This window comes from Leucoraja erinacea, chromosome 38, assembly GCF_028641065.1.
Source record: "Leucoraja erinacea ecotype New England chromosome 38, Leri_hhj_1, whole genome shotgun sequence".
Lineage (NCBI taxonomy): Eukaryota > Metazoa > Chordata > Chondrichthyes > Rajiformes > Rajidae > Leucoraja > Leucoraja erinaceus.
The window spans coordinates 3,435,329-3,454,372 of record NC_073414.1 but is presented as its reverse complement, the minus strand read 5'-3'; the positions used below and the strand labels follow the sequence as shown (position 1 = coordinate 3,454,372).

Sequence of the window (19,044 nt, the reverse complement as noted above, 5' to 3'; positions counted from 1 at the left end):
AGATAGACCACTCCTGCTAAATATGCTGACGTGTAGTACGCAACGGGCCTTTTTTTCATCCATTTCAGTAACCCGACCCGACCCGCAGTGTAATCAACGTTGCGGGGGAACAGTTTGTGTTAATAAATTATAATTCTGAAAATGAGGGGAAGATTTTTACCAAAGAACTTTGATTTTTACGAGGATGTTTCCGTAACCGGCTTCCGTCTCCGCACTAGTATCTTTGCTCCGCTACGGGATCTTTGGTGCGGAGACGGAAGTCGGTTACGGAAATGGGGCCCGAAAATTACCCGCGAATCTGCCCATGACCGTACCACGTCTTTTTCGTCGAGTGGACGATCTTGCTCGCTGTAGGATCTTTGATACAAAGTGTCTAACCCAGGTATTATTGGTATTTTTAAGAAGTAATTCACCATTCTTCTTTAAACTGATACACAAGACAATATAACAGCGGCTCAGGTGACTTTGGATTGTTGCCACCAGTCCATGTTAGGGTCTTGGAGGCTCCCAGTCTATGTTGGATAAGAAGGGAAAGTACAAATTACTCACGGATCATGGTGTCGAGCTTGGTCAGGCAGCAAATAAAGTTCACGTAACTGAGGGTGAGATCAGGGTCCGCGTACCTCAAGCCAACAAGCTGCATCAAGAACTCATCCACCTGGAATCCTAGGGAACATAGTCAAACATGAAGACAAAGCGTGGCTAGAATATTGGCAGTGTGTATGCTCGTTAGTGTGACGTGCCCCACACTCTCTGGATTTGCCCCACCCCCTCGTCCACCCGACAAAGACTGCCGGGGTTCTGTTAATTTAGGTATAAGCTCCTGGTGGTGCAGAAGGGGAAGCTGCTGCCTCAACGTGCCAGAGATCTATGTGTTTAAGAAGGAACTGCAGATGCTGGAAAATCGAAGGTAGACAAAAGTGCTGGAGAAACTCAGCGGGTGCAGCAGCATCTATGGGACGAAGGAAATAGGCAACGTTTCGGGACGAAACTGCGTGATTGTGGTCAGATGCAACGAAATTTCGTTCAAGGTGCACTGTGTCTAGGTGTATATCTGAATGACAAAGTTTTCATTCATTAATTCATTCATTCAGAGTGGACACGGTGGGCCGAAGTGCCTATTTCCATGCTGTATCTTGCAACCAAACTAAACATGGTGTATCTGCTTTGTCCGTGATATTTATTTTAGTTGTTTATCTTTAATATTTTACCGTGGATGTTTCGTTAGCTTTAGAAATGTTTGAATGCTGCACTGACTGGCTGACATTTTAAATTTCGTTGTACATGGCCCATGTTACAATGACAATAAAGAAACTATTCTATTCTATCTGGTGGCAGGGATGAAGCAGGACCACAGATGTCTCTCCCACCTCACCTGCTGCCTGGATGGCTGTGAACATCTCTTGACTGTCCATGGTCCCTGATCCATTCTTATCGAACCGACTGAAGACTTGCTGGAGAAAACAGCATAAACACAAATAGGCTGGGACATGTCGTGACATCTTGAGGAATGCAAATAAATAAACCCGTGCAGAATTTGCAGAGGTAAGTGCTCAATTTACATCATCCGCCAGCATTTCCCAAATTAAGGGATGAGCTGCAGATCATAGGTTTGTATTCCATATCATTGTAAATCAATCTAAGGCCGGTCACGGTGGCGCAGCGGTAGAGTTGCTGCCTGACAGCGAATGCAACGCCGGAGACCCGGGTTTGATCCCGACTACGGGTGCTGGCTGTATGGAGTTTGTACGTTCTCCCCATGATCTGCGTAGGTTTTCTCCGAGATCTTCGGTTTCCTCCCACACTCCAAAGACATACAGGTTTGTAGGTTAACTGACTTGGTAAATGTAAAATTTGTGTTGTAGGATAGTGTTAGTGTTAGATAGGGATCGCTGGTCGGCACAGACCCGGTGGGCAAAAGGGCCTGTTTCCGCGCTGTATCTCTATACTAAACTAAAGTAAACCCTCTTGTATGCCCATCATCAGAAAAAATAATTCAATATCAGACAAAATACAACTTCTTAAAACAGAACCTTCTGACTGATATTAAAAAAACATTAGAAAATGCTGCAAATACACAGAACATTCAGCGCCTGTTCGCAGGGAAAGACAGTTAACATTTGATGACCTGTGATAAGAACCTCGGAAAAAAGTAGAAATTAAACAGGGTAACGATCATTCACCAATACTCACTGTCCAATGGCAGATTTTGCTCCAGAGGTTACTGAATCCCTCAAATCTCATTTTTCCAAACCCATTGATCTGTTTATACTGGTTAAGGAATTGTTTGATTACCAGCTAAATACAATGGGATTCTGTGGTGAACAGTTAGAGTATCTTGTCGGCCATGTTTGTTGTGGGCAAGGCAACCGTGTTTGATGTAGTCGCATATATTTGCATTAATTAATGCAGATGACCTTGCATTAAGGGGAGGGAGAGAGCATTTCATTCCTAGACTGGAGAGCAAGCAAAAGTTCATCAGTTAAAAGGACAGTGTCAGTGGAGAAGTCTTCCTGTGCAATTAACTTCCAGCATTTTTAGAAGGTAGAAACCTGCAAATGAACAAAGACACAGCGTGCTGAAGTAACTCAGCGGGTCAGCGGGTCAGGCAGCATCTGTGGGGAACATGGATAGGTGACGTTTCACAGAGTGCTGGAGTAACTCAGCGGGTCAGGCAGCATCTTAGGAGAACATGGATAGGTGACGTTTCACAGAGTGCTGGAGTAACTCAGCGGGTCAGGCAGCATCTGTGGGGAACATGGATAGGTGATGTTTCACAGAGTGCTGGAGTAACTCAGCGGGTCAGGCAGCATCTGTGGGGAACATGGATAGGTGACGTTTCACAGAGTGCTGGAGTAGCTCAGCGGGTCAGGCAGCATCTGTGGAGAACATGGATAGGTGACGTTTCACAGAGTGCTGGAGTAACTCAGCGGGTCAGGCAGCATCTGTGGGGAACATGGATAGGTGATGTTTCACAGAGTGCTGGAGTAACTCAGCGGGTCAGGCAGCATCTGTGGGGAACATGGATAGGTGACGTTTCACAGAGTGCTGGAGTAGCTCAGCGGGTCAGGCAGCATCTGTGGAGAACATGGATAGGTGACGTTTCACAGAGTGCTAGAGTAACTCAGCGGGTCAGGCAGCATCTTAGGAGAACATGGATAGGTGACGTTTCACAGAGTGCTGGAATAACTCAGCGGGTCAGGCAGCATCTGTGGGGAATATGGATAGGTGATGTTTCACAGAGTGCTGGAGTAACTCAGCGGGTCAGGCAGCATCTGTGGAGAACATGGATAGGTGACGTTTCACAGAGTGCTGGAGTAACTCAGCGGGTCAGGCAGCATCTGTGGAGAACATGGATAGGTGACATTTCACAGAGTGCTGGAGTAACTCAGCGGGTCAGGCAGCATCTGTGGGGAACATGGATAGGTGACATTTCACAGAGTGCTGGAGTAATTTAGCAGGTCAGGCAGCATCTGTGGAGAACATGGATAGGTGACGTTTTGGGTTGGGACCCTTCTTCAGACCTGACGCGAAACGTCATCTATCCATGTTCTCCTGAGATGCTTCCTGACCCGCTGAGTTACTCCAGCACTCGGTGTCTTTTTTTCCATGCAAACCAGCGCCTGCGGTTCCTTGTTTCTAACTGAGAATAAATGATCGGCCGGTTGTAAAATCCAGGCTCACAAGCAACAGGCGATCTTCGAGGAAGCTTGGTCCAGTCTAAGAGGGGGTGAAAGGGGGAAGGACAGGACACTACCACCAGCAGTGTCTCCGCAGCACGGTGGCGCAGCGGTAGAGTTGCTGCCTCACAGCGCCGGAGACCCGGGTTCCATCCTGACTCCGGGTGCTGTCTGTATGGAGTTTGTACGTTCTCCCCGTGACCTGCGTGGGTTTTCTCTGAAATCTTCGGTTTCCTCCCACACTCCAAAGACGCACAGGTTTGTAGGTTAATTGGCTTGGTAAATGTAAAACTTGTCCCTAGTGGGTATGGGATAGTGTTAATGTGCGGGGATCGCTGGTCGGCGCGGACCCGGTGGGCCGAAAGGGCCTGTTTCTCTAAACAAAATCTCTCTAAACTAAACCAAACATCCCACCCTGCCCTGACCACACAGGGGCTTCCAACTCCGCAGAAGGATACATCTGTCAGGGTAATGAGGCTCTTGCAGGCATCCAGGCCAAAGTGATCCCACTTCTCACTGAGAGCTGGAGAGAAAAGGAGACAAGAGTTGACTGCAACACTTCACTGAAATGAAAGACTTGTGTTCTTGTAAGCTTGGTTTCCCCTGGCATGCTTACCGGTTTTCTGCAATATCTCCCGCAGGAGTTTCTGCAGCTCCAACGCTGATATGGCCTCGTCCTGCAAGAACAGCAAGGGAACTTCAGGAAATGATAAAATGCAGCTCTGACATGCATGAGATTGACCTCCATCCAATTGATACACAGGTAGACACAAAATGCTGGAGTAACTCAGCGGGTGAGGCAGCATATCTGGAGAGAAGGAATGGGCGACTCCACTCCATACCTCCGATTTAAACCAGCATCTGCAGTTCTTTCTTACACATTTTGTCCACTCCACTACGAAACGGCGCCCATTCGTTCTCTCCGGAGATGCTGCCTGATCCGCTGAGTTACTCCAGCATTTTGTGTCTACCTTCGATTTACACCAGCATCTGCAGTTCTTTCTTACACAGAATTAATCCACATATCTCTACCCACTGAAACTAATTATCAGGCATGCAAATGGCCCAACAGAGGACACAAAATGCTGCAGTAACAGCAGGTCAGGCAGCATCTCTGGAGAAAAATAGGTGACATTTCCAAAATCTCTCCCCCCTTCACACTTAGCCGATGCACTCTTGATTTTAGAATAGTCTACCTTGGGCAAAAAACAGTGAGTGTTCACTTCACTTATACCCTTCATGATCTTGTATAAACTTTCTACTATGTAACACCTTGAAGAAAGCTGCATTAAACGGATGCTGGAATATTAAATGTTGAAGATTGGCCTGTCCAGCAGCAATAAATTTCAGAAACGGTTGGATCGTTTGATTTTTTCCTCCATTCCAAAGGTTGCCAGCCCTGGATGAACAGACTACCAGAGGCCTTGATACATGATATCTACCACCCCACCCGGCCGGGCAGCCACCTTGGTTGTTACCTTGGATTAGGAGCAAGGCTTCATCACAAGTCCGCAGAAGTAGAAGGCAGCAAGTCCGCAAGAGAGCAAGAGGGAATGACAGGATCAAATGAACGCAAACTCACCGGCCCACAATACTTGTCAAACAGGTCCCTGGAATCTTCAGCAGAGGGGAGTGGACAGTAGGCAAGGTCAGGCACAACCTGGAGATAGAGGATTAAAGATGATCAACGTTTTCACATTGGTCATTCCCCCTTCTCCACACTCCCATCGGACAGAAGATACACAAACCTGAAAGCACACACCACCAGATTCATGAACAGCTTCTGCCCCACTACTGAACTATCAGACTACTGAACAGTCCTTCCATAAGCTAGGGTGTCGTCCCGATCTTCCAACCTACCTCATTATCAGACCTTGCGCTTTTCCTCTGTAACTGTTAATGCCATAAAACTACACTTTGCACACTGGCATTCTGCAGGTAAGTATTTCATTGTTCAATCTGGGACATGAGACAATAAAACACTCTCGACTCTTTGTATAATCTCTTTACGCTCCCTGCTGTACTTGTGTACGACCTGATTGTACTCGTGTATTATGTGATTTGACTGGAGAGAAGCAAACAAATGTTTTTCACTGTATCTCGGTACACATTCACACACACACAAATAAACAAACATCCATCTCCCCACTTGCCTGTGGGCTGTCGGTTGCCAGCATATTCCTCTCCACCGGTCTAGAAGACAGAAGGATCAAGTTAATACCTCCATACTGATTTGTGAAAGGCCAGTGCATGTTTTGTTGACTGATGGGTCAGAATTAAAGTCACTGCTGTGTGTGCGCGTGTGCTGAGTTTCTCCAGCATACCCACCAAGCTGGCTTAGTAGACTCTCCCCATTTGCTTGAATTTGCCCCTTTAAATCATTGACCCACAGCTCCCCAAACCCTTCTTATCCGTATATCTGTCCAAATGTCTTATAAAACTGCTTCCACAGCTTGCTCTGGCAGCTCAATCCAAATACGGCCTGCCCTCCTGAGGTCTCTCTTAAATCTCTCTTCACCATAAGTCTACGCCCTCTAGTTTTAGAATGCGCTACCCTGGGGAAAAGACTGTGAGCGTTCACTTTATCTATGCCCCTCACGACCTTGTACACCTCGAAAGAGGCACGTGTGTGGAAACAGGCCCTTCGGCCCAACTTGCCCATACCGACCAACATGTCCCATCTACACTAGTCCCACTTGCCTGCTTGGCCCATATCTCTCTAAACCTGTCCTATCCGTGCACCTGTCCAGGTGAAGTTCACCCCTCAGCTTCGTCTCCAAAGAGGAGGCCCCAGATTGTGCAACCTCTCCTCAAGCCCAGGCGAGAGTCTTTTCCTCTTCCCCCCCCTCCCCCCCCACCCCTCCAGCGATTCTCGGCATCCCAGTTCTGGGGCGAGGAGGCCCTTGCTTACGCAGCCCGGTTCCCCTTCTCGGTGAAGACTCGCAGGAGGAACTCGCCCTCCTCGTTGGGGTTGACGGTGGACGGGACGATGAAGTAGTGGCCCGGGGGGAGGCAGCCGCGCAGGGACACTTCACTGCTGTCCTTGTGCTCCTTGGTGGACAGCACCGGCACTGCTGCCCGCAGATCCTCCTGCGTCAAGTAGGCTCTGGCTGGGTCTCCCTGCAGTCAGGACAGAGGCAGAGAGGTGGGTAGGAGGGAGGTGGCAGGGGGGGATAGCGGAAGTGGCGTGTGTGGGGAGGGGGAGGCGAGGGTAGGGGGGTAGGTGTCATAGAAACATAGAAATTAGGTGCAGGAGTAGAGGCCATTCGGCCCTTCGAGCCTGCACCATTCGCCATTCAATATGATCATGGCTGATCATCCAACTCAGTATCCCGTACCTGCCTTCTCTCCATACCCCCTGATCGCCTTAGCCACAAGGGCCACATCTAACTCCCTCTTAAATATAGCCAATGAACTGTGTGTGGCCTCAACTACCCTCTGTGGCAGAGAGTTCCAGAGATTCACCACTCTCTGTGTGAAAAAAGTTCTCCTCATCTCGGTTTTAAAGGATTTCCCCTTTATCCTTAAGCTGTGACCCCTTGTCCTGGACTTCCCTAACATCGGGAACAATCGTGTCGTGTGGTGGGAGGGGTTAGGTTGGGTGTGGGGAGAGGGGGGAGGTGGCATGTGGGTGGAGGGGGGAGGGGGAGGGGGTAGGTGGTGTTTGGGGAGAGGGGTGAGGTGGTGGGGGGGGGGGGAGGTATGGGGAGGGGGGTAGGTGGCGTTTGAGGAGAGGGGAGGGGTAGGGGGAGGGGGGAGGGGGGAGGTGGGGAGGTGGGGAGTGGGGAGGGGGGGGGGAGGGGGGAGGTGGGTGGGACGTGGGTAGGGGGTAGGTGGGCGTTTGAGGAGAGGGGGAGGGGGGGAGGTGGAGTGGGGAGGGGGAGGTGGGTGGGGGAGGGGGGAGGTGGAGGATGGGTAGGGGGGTAGGTGGCGTTTGAGGAGAGGGGGGGGGTAGGGGGGGTAGGGGGAGGGGGGGGGGGAGGGGGAGGGGGAGGGGGTGGGGCGGGGGGGAGGTGGAGGCATGGGTAGGGGGTAGGTGGCGTTGAGGAGAGGGGGAGGTGGTAGGGGAGGGGGGAGGGGGAGGGAGGTGGGGGAGGGGGGAGGTGGAGTGGGGGGGGGGGGGGGGGGGGGGAGGGGGGGGGGGGGGGGGGGGGGGGGGGGGGGGGGGGGGGGGGGGGGGGGGGGGGGGGGGGGGGGGGGGGGGGGGGGGGGGGGGGGGAGGGGGAGGTGGTGGGGGAGGGGGGGAGGTGGAGTGGGGAGGGGGGGGAGGGGGGGGGTGGAGGCATGGGTAGGGGGGTAGGTGGCGTTTGAGGAGAGGGGGGGAGGGGGGAGGTGGAGTGGGGAGGGGGAGGCATGGGTAGGGGGTAGGTGGCGTTTGAGGAGAGGGGGAGGGGGGAGGTGGAGTGGGGAGGGGGGGGGTGGTGGGGGGGGAGGGGGGAGGTGGAGGCATGGGTAGGGGGGTAGGTGGCGTTTGAGGAGAGGGGGGGGCTTAAGGTAGGGGAGCCGGGGGAGGTGGAGTGGGGATGGGGGGGGGGGAAGGAAATAGGGCCAGTATGGTGTGAGGGGTTAGGTGGCATGTGGGGAGAGGGGGAGGTGGAGTGGAAGAGCTCACCTGGAAGACGTCAAAGCCGATGAACAGGAAGCCGGCTCCCGCCAGCTGCATCCTCCGCCTATGCTTCTGCGCCAGGGCCACTAGGAAGGTGCAGCTCACCGCGGAGTCATCGGGGTCATCGTCCTCCTCGTACAGGGTGAGTTTGAACTGCGGGTTCATCCAGTAGTACTTGTCTGCAAGCAACAGGCCGCGGGGTCCAGTTTAGTTTATGGTCACCTGTACCGAGGTACAGGGAAAAGCTTTGTAGCAGCCGGGGGCTTAAGCTGATAGGGCGCCGCGCGGAGAGGCTAGGAGCATGGATGCAGCCTGCAGCGGCACAGAACCAGAAGAGAGACATAGATAAATAGACACCCTACCTTTGTGGCGTAGGTTGCCTCCAGCCGAGAAGCCTCGAACCCAGCGACCCTCATAAACCATCTGTACCCAGGGCTTCAGCTTCCCCTCGGCATTGGAGAGCTGCTCCAGGCTCACGTGGCAGATCTCCACAGAGCCAAAGTTACTCTTGAAGTCTTCAACGGACATCCTTGTGAAAGCAGACACAGAGGGCAAGGTCAGGGAGGGGAAAAACACACACACACACACACACACACACGTGAAGATGGGTCCCGACCTGAAACGCTGCAGTTAGGATATCATGAGCTCGCCAAACCTTTCATACAATCTACAACAGTAGGAGTACGGAACCGCACATGCACATGCAGACACTTCAAATAGACACAACATGCTTGAGTAACTCAGTGGTACAGGCAGCATCTCTGGAGTCTGAAGAAGTCCGGTCCAAAACGTCACCCATTCGTTCCCTCCAGGTCGGGATCCTCTTTAGACTCAAGGGAAGACAACTTCTTCAGTGTGAAGAAGGGTCCCAACCCAAAACATCGCCTACCCATGTACTTCAGAGATGTTGCCTGACCTGCTGAGTTACTCCAGCTCTTCGTGTCCATCAGTGAGTTTAACCTTTGTGCCCCCAACCATCAGATCAGATCTGGCAAAGCTGCCTCCACATCCCCAAGTGAATGAGCTCGGATCTCAGTGGTGTTTGCGACGAGCTAGTAAGGAGTGGGGCTGGAGAAGGGAGGATGGTTAGTGGGAGGCGAGCAGAGGTTCTTACCAAAACTCTCCATCCTCCAGGTGTACGGTCTGTGGACGGTGTTTGTCTGAGACCGTGCTCCACTCTGTGGACCTGCCGAAGGGACAAAGAACATCTTTCCATTCAGATACAAAGGGTTTTCACACAAAGATAAGTGGGTGCATGGAACAAACTGCCAGAGGAGGTGGTTGAGGCAGGGACTATTGCAACGTTAAAGAAACATTTGGACAGGTGCATGGCTGGGACAGGTTTGGAGGGATATGGGCCACACGCGGGCTGGTGGGACTAGTGTAGATGGGATAGACAATAATAGACAATAGACAATAGGTGCAGGAGTAGGCCATTTGGCCCTTCGAGCCAGCACCGCAAATCAATGTGATCATGGCTGATCATCCCCAATCAGTACCCCATTCCTGCCTTCTCTGGACGCTTTCAAGAGAGAGCTAGATAGGGCTCTTAAAAATAGCGAAGTCAGGGGATACGGGGAGAAGGAAGGAACGGGGCACTGATTGTGGATGATCAGCCATGATCACATGAATGGCAGTGCTGGCTCGAAGGGCCGAATGGCCTCCTCCTGCACCTATTGTCTATTGTGTCAGGAGAACAAACAGAATGTTTATGGCCCAATCGGCATGATTTACAGCATCATAATGACACAATCTCTGATGTATTCAAGAGAGAGTTAGATTTAGCTCTTAGGGCACTCTCCTTTGCACTCTGATACTCTCTCTTTCTCCCTCCTTACCCGTCACTCCAGGCTCCATTCCACTCCACTCTACCCCAGGGGTTTCGGACCCGCACCAGCTCCACACGGTCTGCCCGCTGTTGAACCTGGGAAGCCGCAAAATAAAGGCAATCACCAGTCCGCAAACTCGTCACAAACATAAGCACGTTGCACGCAAGAGTACATCAGAGTGTTGGCTGGACCGGAGGGCGTGTGATATAAGGAGAAGCTGGACACTCTGGGACCTATTTCTCTGGAGTGTAGGGAGCTGAGGAGCGACCTCCCGTCTTTTCCCCAGGATAGGGAAGTTGACAACCGGAGGGCATTGGTTTAACGTTTAGTTTAGTTTAGAGATATAGGATGAAAGCAGGCCCTTCGGCCCACCGAGTCCATGCCAACCATTAATCACCCATTCACACTTGTTCTATGTTATCCCACTTTCTCACCCACTTCCTGCACATTAGGGGCTATTTACAGAGAGCCAATTCATCTAACAACCTGCACGTCTTTGGGATGTGGGTGGAAAATGGAGCACCCATAGAGGAAACACACGTGGTCATAGAGAGAACGTGCAAACTCCAGAAAGACAGCACCCGAGGTCAGGACCGAACAGGGGTCTCTGGCACGGTAATGCAGCATCAATGTACTGCTCCAGTGAGAGGAGAAATATTTAACAGAGACTCCATGGGTAACATTTGCACACAGACATGGTGCGTATATTCAGGGATACGAGATTGGTGCAGGACTGTGCCGTTGAGCTGAAAATTATCCCGGATCTTGTTGAATGGTGGACAGGGTTTGAGGGGCAGAATGGCCACCTCCTGTTTCTACTTGTATAGGAAGGAACTGCAGATGCGGGTTTACACCGTAGACACAAAATGCTGGAGTAACTCAGCGGGATAAGCAGCATCTCTGGAGAGAAGGAATGGGTGACGCTTCAGACTCGACCTGAAACATCACCCATTCCTTCTCTCCAGAGATGCTGCCTGACCCCTCTCTTGGACCCACTATACCTCTACTCTGATCAAGAAGGCCCATCAGCGTCTCTTCTTCCTGAGGAGACTGAAGAAGGTCCATCTGTCTCCTCAGATCCTGGTGAACTTCTACCGCTGCACCATCGAGAGCATCCTTACCAACTGCATCACAGTATGGTATGGCAACTGCTCTGTCTCCGACCGGAAGGCATTGCAGAGGGGGTGGTGAAAATTGCCCAACGCGCATCACCGGTTCCTCGCTCCCCTCCATTGAGTCTGTCCAAAGCAAGCGCTGTCTGCGGAGGGCGCTCAGCATCGCCAAGGACTGCTCTCACCCCAACCATGGACTGTTTACCCTCCTACCATCCGGGAGGCGCTACAGGTCTCTCCGTTGCCGAACCAGCAGGTCGAGGAACAGCTTCTTTCCGGCGGCTGTCACTCTACTCAACAACGTACCTCGGTGACTGCCAATCACCACCCCCCCCCCCGGACACTTATTATTATTTATTCAAATCGTTTGCTATGTCGCTCTTCCAGGGAGATGCTAAATGCATTTCGTTGTCTCTGTACTATACACTGACAATGACAATTAAAATTGAATCTGAATCTGAATCTGAATCTGACCCGCTGAGTTACTCCAGCCTTTTGTGTCTATCTTCGGTGTAAACCCACATCCGCAGTTCCTTCCTACACGTGAGAGGGTCTCTCCTCGATCGTTCAATCACAGGTGCAAGATGCAGGGAGCCCCCATGCAGTCATTCTGCAACTAACACAAATGCAGTCCATGCAACAGGAGTGGCTCACCTGGTCAACACCTGTCACCGAGTACGCATGCCCAGAGATGATGCCTCGTTCACTCAATACCCCCACGGGACCCTGCACAGGGAACAAAGAGTTCAAACGTCAGCTGTCTGATAGAGTCATTGGTAGAACCGCCACCCCGTCTGATAGAACCCCGCTCTCCTGCCTTCCCCCCCATAACCCCCGACACCCGCACTAATCAAGAATCTATCTATCTCTGCCTGTTGTTAAGGGCTTGGACACACTAGAGACAGGAAACATGTTCCCGATGTTGGACGAGTCCAGAACCAGGGGCCACACACACAGTTTAAGAAGGAGTAGGCCATTTAGAACGGAGACGAAGAAACACTTTTTCTCACAGAGAGTAGTGAGTCTGTGGAATTCTCTGCCTCAGAGGACGGTGGAGGCAGCTTCTCTGGATGCTTTCAAGAGAGCTAGATAGGGCTCTTAAAAATAGCGCAGGGGATATGGGGAGAAGGCAGGAACGGGACACTGATTGGGGATGATCAGCCATGATCACATTGAATGGCGGTGCTGGCTTGAAGGGCCAAATGGCCTACTCCTGCACCTATTGTCTATTGTCTATTAACTAGATCCCCCAATAGAAAATCACTCTTACTCAGTGTTCACACACTGGTCAACCTGAGGAGCACCTTCAGCAACAGACTTGTTCCACCAAGATGCAGCACAGAACGCCACAGTTGATCCTTCTTCCTCTGTGGCTATCAAACTGTACAACTACTCCCCCTTCTGTCGTGGGGTAGACTGAGACTGACTCCCCCCTCCCCCCTTCCCCAATCTGCGCATCCTTAATCCTTTCCACTTGTCACTTTAATTTCATGTATTTTATGTGTTATGACTGTTGGCATATTAATTTCCCTCCTGGGATAAATCGTATTGTATCTATCGTGTCGTACTATTTATTAAATGTTGTTCGCAGTCACCGGCTTAGCACAGCAGATGATGGAGCCTTTGTCCAGGAGTTTCTTCAGGAACTTCCAAAGGTTCTTGGGCATCTCGTCGATCTGAAACAACTCTGGCACTCCCCCCGTGAGATCAACCATGGCCTCCAGAGGGAAACCGATGTACAGGGACTCGTAGCAGCCCTTCAGCCTGTGGGGCAGTGGGGAGAGAGGAAGGAGAGGCTCAGTTAACTGGGGCACGTTGTAATGCAATAAGCACTGACAGACACAAAATGCTGGAGTAACTCAGCGCGACAGGCAGCATCTCCGGAGAGAAGGAATGGGTGACGTTTTGGGTCGAGACCCTTCTTCAGAGCCTTTAGAATTGTCCCTTGCGTGTGGGACAGTGTTAGAGTGCGGGGATCGCTGGTCAGCACGGACTCGGTGGGCCGAAGGGTCTGTTTCCGTGCTGTGGCTCTAAACTAAACTGGGACTATTATCCTCCCTTTGTGTCCAATACTTCTTCAATCACCCTCAGTAAACACCTCCCTCCTCTCTCCTCTCTCTGACCACTTCTCTTAAGTTGAGTTCAGGTTAGTTTATTATCACATGTATTGAGGTACAGTGAAAAGCTTTTGTTGCGTGCTAACCAGTCAGTGGATAGACTACACATGATTACAATCGAGCCGTCCACAGTGTACAGATACATGACAAAAGGGAATGACTGTCCAGTGCTGTTTGAGCAGTGGTTTCATAGAGTGGAGTGAATGTAATGCGTGATTGCAGATCCACTTAGCTCAGGGGTTCCCAAACTTGTTCGTCCCGTTTACCCCTGGCAACTTTAATAGCAGATAACAATGTTATTTCCCGTATTTATGGACAACTAATGATGAACAGATCCCGGTATACCAGAACCAAACACAGTCAGTCAATGAGAAAAAATATCTACAAATCCACAATCAACAAATTTACCCCCTGGGGTTAAATTTACAACAGGTTGGGAACCCTTGACTTAGGTCATAAGATCATAAGTGATAGGAGGAGAATTAGGCCATTCGGCCCATCAAGTCTACTGCACCATTCAATCATGGCTGATCTATCTCTCCCACCTAATCCCATTATCCCCGTAACCCCTGACACCCGTACTAATCACTTCTGTGACGAGCACACAGAGGGTCGCCTGGCTTCCCCGCCATTCTCTCTCAGCTCAATGTCTTCCTTTGTGACTCAATGTCAAGTTTAGTGTGTGTGATGTGAATGTCTGGGTTGGTTATAGCCACATTAAAGGTAGTTTATGGCCAGGCTGATGTTGTGGGCATTCAGCAGCACCGCGGCCATCGGGTCCACTTACTTGGCATAAGCTTTCTCCAGGAGCGGGCTCCAGAACTCATTGTTGTCCTTGCTGTAGAGAAAGGCCAACTTGGTGTCAACGGTGGGCAGCCGGTCGTCGACTATCACCTCCACCCACTGCCCGTACTGCCAGAACTTGGGCAAGCAATAAGACAAAGCAAAGTGTTAGAACATCAGGCGCAACCCAGGACAATTCCTACTGCAAGCAACACAGCAGCATCAACCTACATGTTATATCCTGGATGGAATTCTAACCTACGTCTCCTGCCCTGGGAAGCAATTTAATAATGCAAACATGTTAACTTCTCCTGCAGACAACATCAACTGCAGTCTGAAGAAGGGTTTCGGCCCGAAACGTTGCCTATTTCCTTCGCTCCACAGATGCTGCTGCACCCACTGAGTTTCTCCAGCACTTTTGTCTACCTTCGATTTTCCAGCATCTGCAGTTCCTTCTTAAACACTTGGTAAACACTTGAACTCTCCCTCCTAACCCCACACTGCCCTTCCCGTCCTGGGCCTCCTCCATTGTCAGTGAGGTCCAGTGCAAATTGGAGGAACAGGACCTCATATTTCCATTGGGCAGCTTACACCCCAGTGGTATGAACATTGACTTAACCTTTGCTTTCCCTCTCTCTCCATCCTTCCCCCTTCCCAGTTCTCCTACGAGTCTGACGGTCCCCAATTTCATTTTATCTCTGTTTTCTTTGTTTATTACTTTCTCCTAGCTAACAAGGATGTGTTCTACATTTTCGTTGAACTCCACCCCTTTGTCTCGTTTTCACGTTACACTTCCTCTCCCCCCCGACTCTCAGTCTGAAGGAGGGTCTCGACCCGAAACGTCACCCATTCCTTCTATCCAGAGATACTGCCTGTCCCGCTGAGTTACTCCAGCATTTTGTGTCTAAAGTTTAGTGTTGACACCGGTACATTGATGACAATTAAGATGTGGAGAGGACATTTTTACTAGTGGGAGAGTCTAGGACTGAGGGCACAACTTCAGAATAAAAGGATATACCCTTTACAATGGAGCTGAGGGGGAAATTGTTTAGAGGGTGGTGAATCTGTGGAATCCATTGCCCCAGACAGCGGTGGAGGCCAAGTCATTGGGTATTTTTAAAGCGGAGATTGATAGGTTCTTGATTAGAAAGTGCTTCAAAGCTTACGACAGAGAGACGGCAGGAGAATATACTGAGAGAATGGAGCGCCTGGGCTTGTACACTCTGGAATTTAGAAGGATGAGAGGGGATCTTATTGAAACTTATAAGATTATTAAGGGTTTGGACACGCTAGAGGCAGGAAACATGTTCTCGATGTTGGGGGAGTCCAGACCAAGGGGCCACAGTTTAAGAATAAGGGGTAGTCCATTTAGAACGGAGATGAGGAAACACTTTTTCACACAGAGAGTTGTGAGTCTGTGGAATTCTCTGCCTCAGAGGGCAGTGGAGGCCGGTTCTCTGGATGCTTTCACGAGAGAGCTAGATAGGGCTCTTAAAGATAGCGGAGTCAAGGGATATGGGGAGAAGGCAGGAACGGGGTACTGATTGTGGATGATCAGCCATGAATGGTGGTGCTGGCTCGAAGGCCTACTCCTGCGCCTATTGTCTATTGTGGTGTTGAGAGGGAGAAATAGATCACCCATGATTGAATGGCGGAGCAGATTCAATGGGCTGAACTCTTCTATGTCTTATGGGCTTTGGTCTTAGAATGACAAGAACGTACCTTGAAGCGGAAATACCCCGAGTAGCCTGTCCCGAATCCCTGGTTTGGGGGGATCACCTGCTTCATCACATCTTTGTTGAGGCTGAGGCAAGCAATGACGGACAAGAACCAGCAGTCACCTGGGAACAAGATGGCTGTGCCTTAATGACCAGAGACCATGTTATCAAGACAAAAGCAAAGGCAGGAGCCAGAAACACCATCCTGAGCAAGGTGGCCAACTCTAAATGGGGATCAGATCCAGGAAAGTTGCACTATGCTATTCAGCAGCCGAATATGCCTGCCCAGCCTGGGAACGTTCTTCACACGGCAAGAAGTTGGATCCGGTGCTAAACGCAGCATGCAGAACCATCTCTGGCTGTCTCGAACCCTCACGAGTTGACGACCTGTACCTGCTGCGTGGTATTGCACCCCCTCCAATCAGAATAGCAGTCTCCTCAAGAGTGGAACTCCAGAACCAGGGGCCACAGTTTAAGAATAAGGAGTAAGCCATTTAGAACGGAGACGAGGAAACACTTTTTCCTCACAGAGAGTGGTGAGTCTGTGGAATTCTCTGCCCCAGAGCGCGGTGGAGGCAGTTTCTCTGGATGCTTTCAAGAGAGAGCTAGATAGGGCTCTTAAAAATAGCGGAGTCGGGATATGGGGAGAAGGCAGGAACGGGGAACTGATTGGGGATGATCAGCCATGATCCCATTGAATGGCAGTGCTGGCTCGAAGGGCCGAATGCCCTACTCCTGCACCCATTGTCTATTGTCTATTGCAGCAAGCAGGAGGATGACTCTCGTCACCCATTCTTCCAACACATCCAGGCACCAAAGAGGTTAAAATCCAGAAATAGCTTCCTACATGCAGTCCAACCCCTGAACGTTAACCCCCACACCTGTACGACCCGAAACATCGCCTATTCCTTCTCTCCATAGATGCTGCCTCGCCCGCTGAGTTCCTCCACAATTTTTGTCTACCTTCGATTTTTCCAGCATCTGCAGTTCTTTCTTAAACATGATATCCTCACAAGGTAAATGCTGCAACTTGACTCAGTTCAATGCTCTCACCCAATGCTCCCTGGCAGATGTCCGTCCTGGTGGTCCCATCAACAACAAACTGAGGACTGCCGCAGATTTCCTGTTGATAAGAAGATAGGTACAGCTTGAAAATGTTACAGCCTGAGACTCTTGGCAATTGCGTCAGGGGCAATACAAGCTATGAAAAGCCTGAAGTAGGGTCCCGACCCAAAACGTCAACTATCCTTGTTCTCCAGGATGCTGCCTGACCGTTGAGTTACTCCAACACTTTGTGTCTTACCTTGTCCAGTCCCCTTCTTCGTACCTCATATTTCCTTTTTACTCCCCCCACCTCCTCTTTTTCCCCTCCGTCCCCTTCCCCTCCCCCCTGGTCCCATCCCACCTCACCCATATCCCTCCCTCTGGCTTTACATTTCTCTTCTCTCCTTATTTGGCACCCTTTCATCTCCTGCCTTTGTCAGTTTAGTTTATTGTCACTTGTACCGAGGTCTGCCTCCGCCTCACCTGTATCCACCTATCACTTACCGGACTTTGCCCCACCCCCACTACTCCATCAGAAGGAAGGGTCCCAACCCAAAATGTTACCTGTCCATTCCCTCCACAAGTGCTGCCTGACCCGCTGAGTGTTTTGCTATATATCGGCAGTCATACCCTTGCTCTCACCCCCCTCATCAAATTGCTATAAATTAGTAGCCAGTTCATCCCCCCTCCTCTTCCTAAATTGTTATAACTTGTTGTTACACTTTCCAACCTCTGGTCCCCAAGTTGTTATTATTTGGTAGTCCTGCCATGCTCTCCCCACCCCTATTCCCAAAATGGTGTAAATTGATGGTCAAATCTTTCCCCCCTCCTGTTTTCGAGTTATTGTCAACTTTCCAACTTCTTGTCATTCCTTACCACTTCCTGTTCCCAAAATATTATAAAGTTAGGCACACTTCGCTTTCTCCAATAATGCATTTTATTTAAGTAATTTACTGTGCTTTAGAATGCAATTTATTCCATGTAATGTCTTGTCTTTGATCTGAAACATAGAAAATAGGTGCAGGAGGAGGCCATTCGGCCCTTCGAGCCAGCACCGCCATTCAATGTGATCATGACTGATCGTCCCCAATCAATAACCCGTGCCTGCCTTCTCCCCATATCCCTTGATTCCACCAGCCCCTAGAGCTCTATCTAACTCTCTCTTAAATCCATCTGGACCAAGAGTCTGTAATAATAAGCAAGTTTAGTATTTGCTTTAAGCAATTAACGATTATATCTGACGACCCGAAATGTCACATATTCCTCTCTAGAGATGCTGCCTGCCCCGCTGAGTTACTCCAGCGTTTTGTGTCTATCTTTGCTGGAGTAACTCAGAGGGCGAGGCAGTACCTCTGGAGAACATGGATAGGTGATGTTTCGGGGGTCGGGGGGAGCCTTCTTCAAGGGTGATGGGCAAGTCCCCACCGTCTCTGACTTACCTGTGGCCTCTTCCAGCCTGAGATGAGAGTGTTGAAGCGAGCAGTACGCCCGCGGCCATGCAGAGAGGAGTTGTCAGCAGGGAAGTGCAGATCCTCAAAGAGTCCTTGTCCGGGCCCGGGACTCGGAGCTCCAGCTGGAATGGGCACAACGTTGGCGTTTCTCAGCAGCACCGAGCTGCTGCCGTAGAATCCCGGCCTCCGGTCGCCACCGCTCCAGGGCACAGGGTACATGATGGTGCAAAAGGCAGCGTCCTCCCAACTTACCTTCCTATGCAGGGAGAGAGACCAGGAAGTGCGGCAACGCGTCAGGGAGAGGGTGGAGCAACTTTTCCCCAATGTGCCAAGGCCTGCCCTGCCCTGCGAATAGACCCAAAATGCTGAAATAACTCAGCGGGACAGGCAGCATCTCTGGAGAGAAGGAATGGGTGACGTTTCGGATCGACACCCTGAAAGCCTCACCACTATTTGTAGCCCCAAGTTTGGCTCGGAGAATGCAAAGACTCAGATGGTCCCAGCCATTTGGATGTCATTAAGTTGGAAAGGGTGCTAGAGAGATTCTCTGTCAGAGAAACCAGAGCACCCGGAGGAAACCCGCGTGGTCATTGGGAGAACGTGCAAACCCTACCATGCTGAAGGTGGAGGAAGCTGGGGTGGAGTGAGTGTGCCATCAACTAGGGGCTTTGTCCTGGAGGTTGTTGCAGCTGCACGTCCGTTCA

General features: G+C 50.8%; 1 protein-coding gene across 1 annotated transcript; it reads right to left on the bottom strand.

Annotated features, from left to right (window-relative positions):
• Positions 1–20: 20 nt before the first annotated feature.
• LOC129714146 (calpain-9-like) lies at positions 21–18,616 on the bottom strand. Its single transcript, XM_055663639.1, has 18 exons — positions 18,329–18,616; positions 16,899–16,968; positions 15,850–15,968; positions 14,132–14,265; positions 12,823–12,991; positions 11,882–11,953; positions 10,125–10,210; positions 9,401–9,472; positions 8,649–8,815; positions 8,293–8,465; positions 6,592–6,800; positions 5,834–5,873; positions 5,263–5,340; positions 4,297–4,357; positions 4,139–4,203; positions 2,194–2,262; positions 1,376–1,454; positions 21–666 (listed from the first exon to the last, which is right to left on the bottom strand). Exons 1-18 carry the CDS (start codon positions 18,557–18,559, stop codon positions 542–544), a joined length of 2,019 nt encoding a protein of 672 aa, XP_055519614.1. The 5' UTR covers positions 18,560–18,616; the 3' UTR covers positions 21–541.
• Between the last annotated feature and the right edge of the window lie 428 nt (positions 18,617–19,044).

What these genes read in the sequence shown, in the direction of transcription:
- LOC129714146 (XM_055663639.1), bottom strand. Translation starts at nt 18,559, where the DNA reads ATGTACCCTGTGCCCTGGAGCGGTGGCGACCGGAGGCCGGGATTCTAC. An exon ending in TCGGCTTTGACGTCTTCCAG is followed by an intron (nt 6,801 to 8,292) that starts GTGAGCTCTTCC and finishes TCCTGACTGCAG; the next exon opens with GGAGACCCAGCCAGAGCCTA. An exon ending in TGGCAACCGACAGCCCACAG is followed by an intron (nt 5,341 to 5,833) that starts GCAAGTGGGGAG and finishes CTCTATCTCCAG; the next exon opens with GTTGTGCCTGACCTTGCCTA.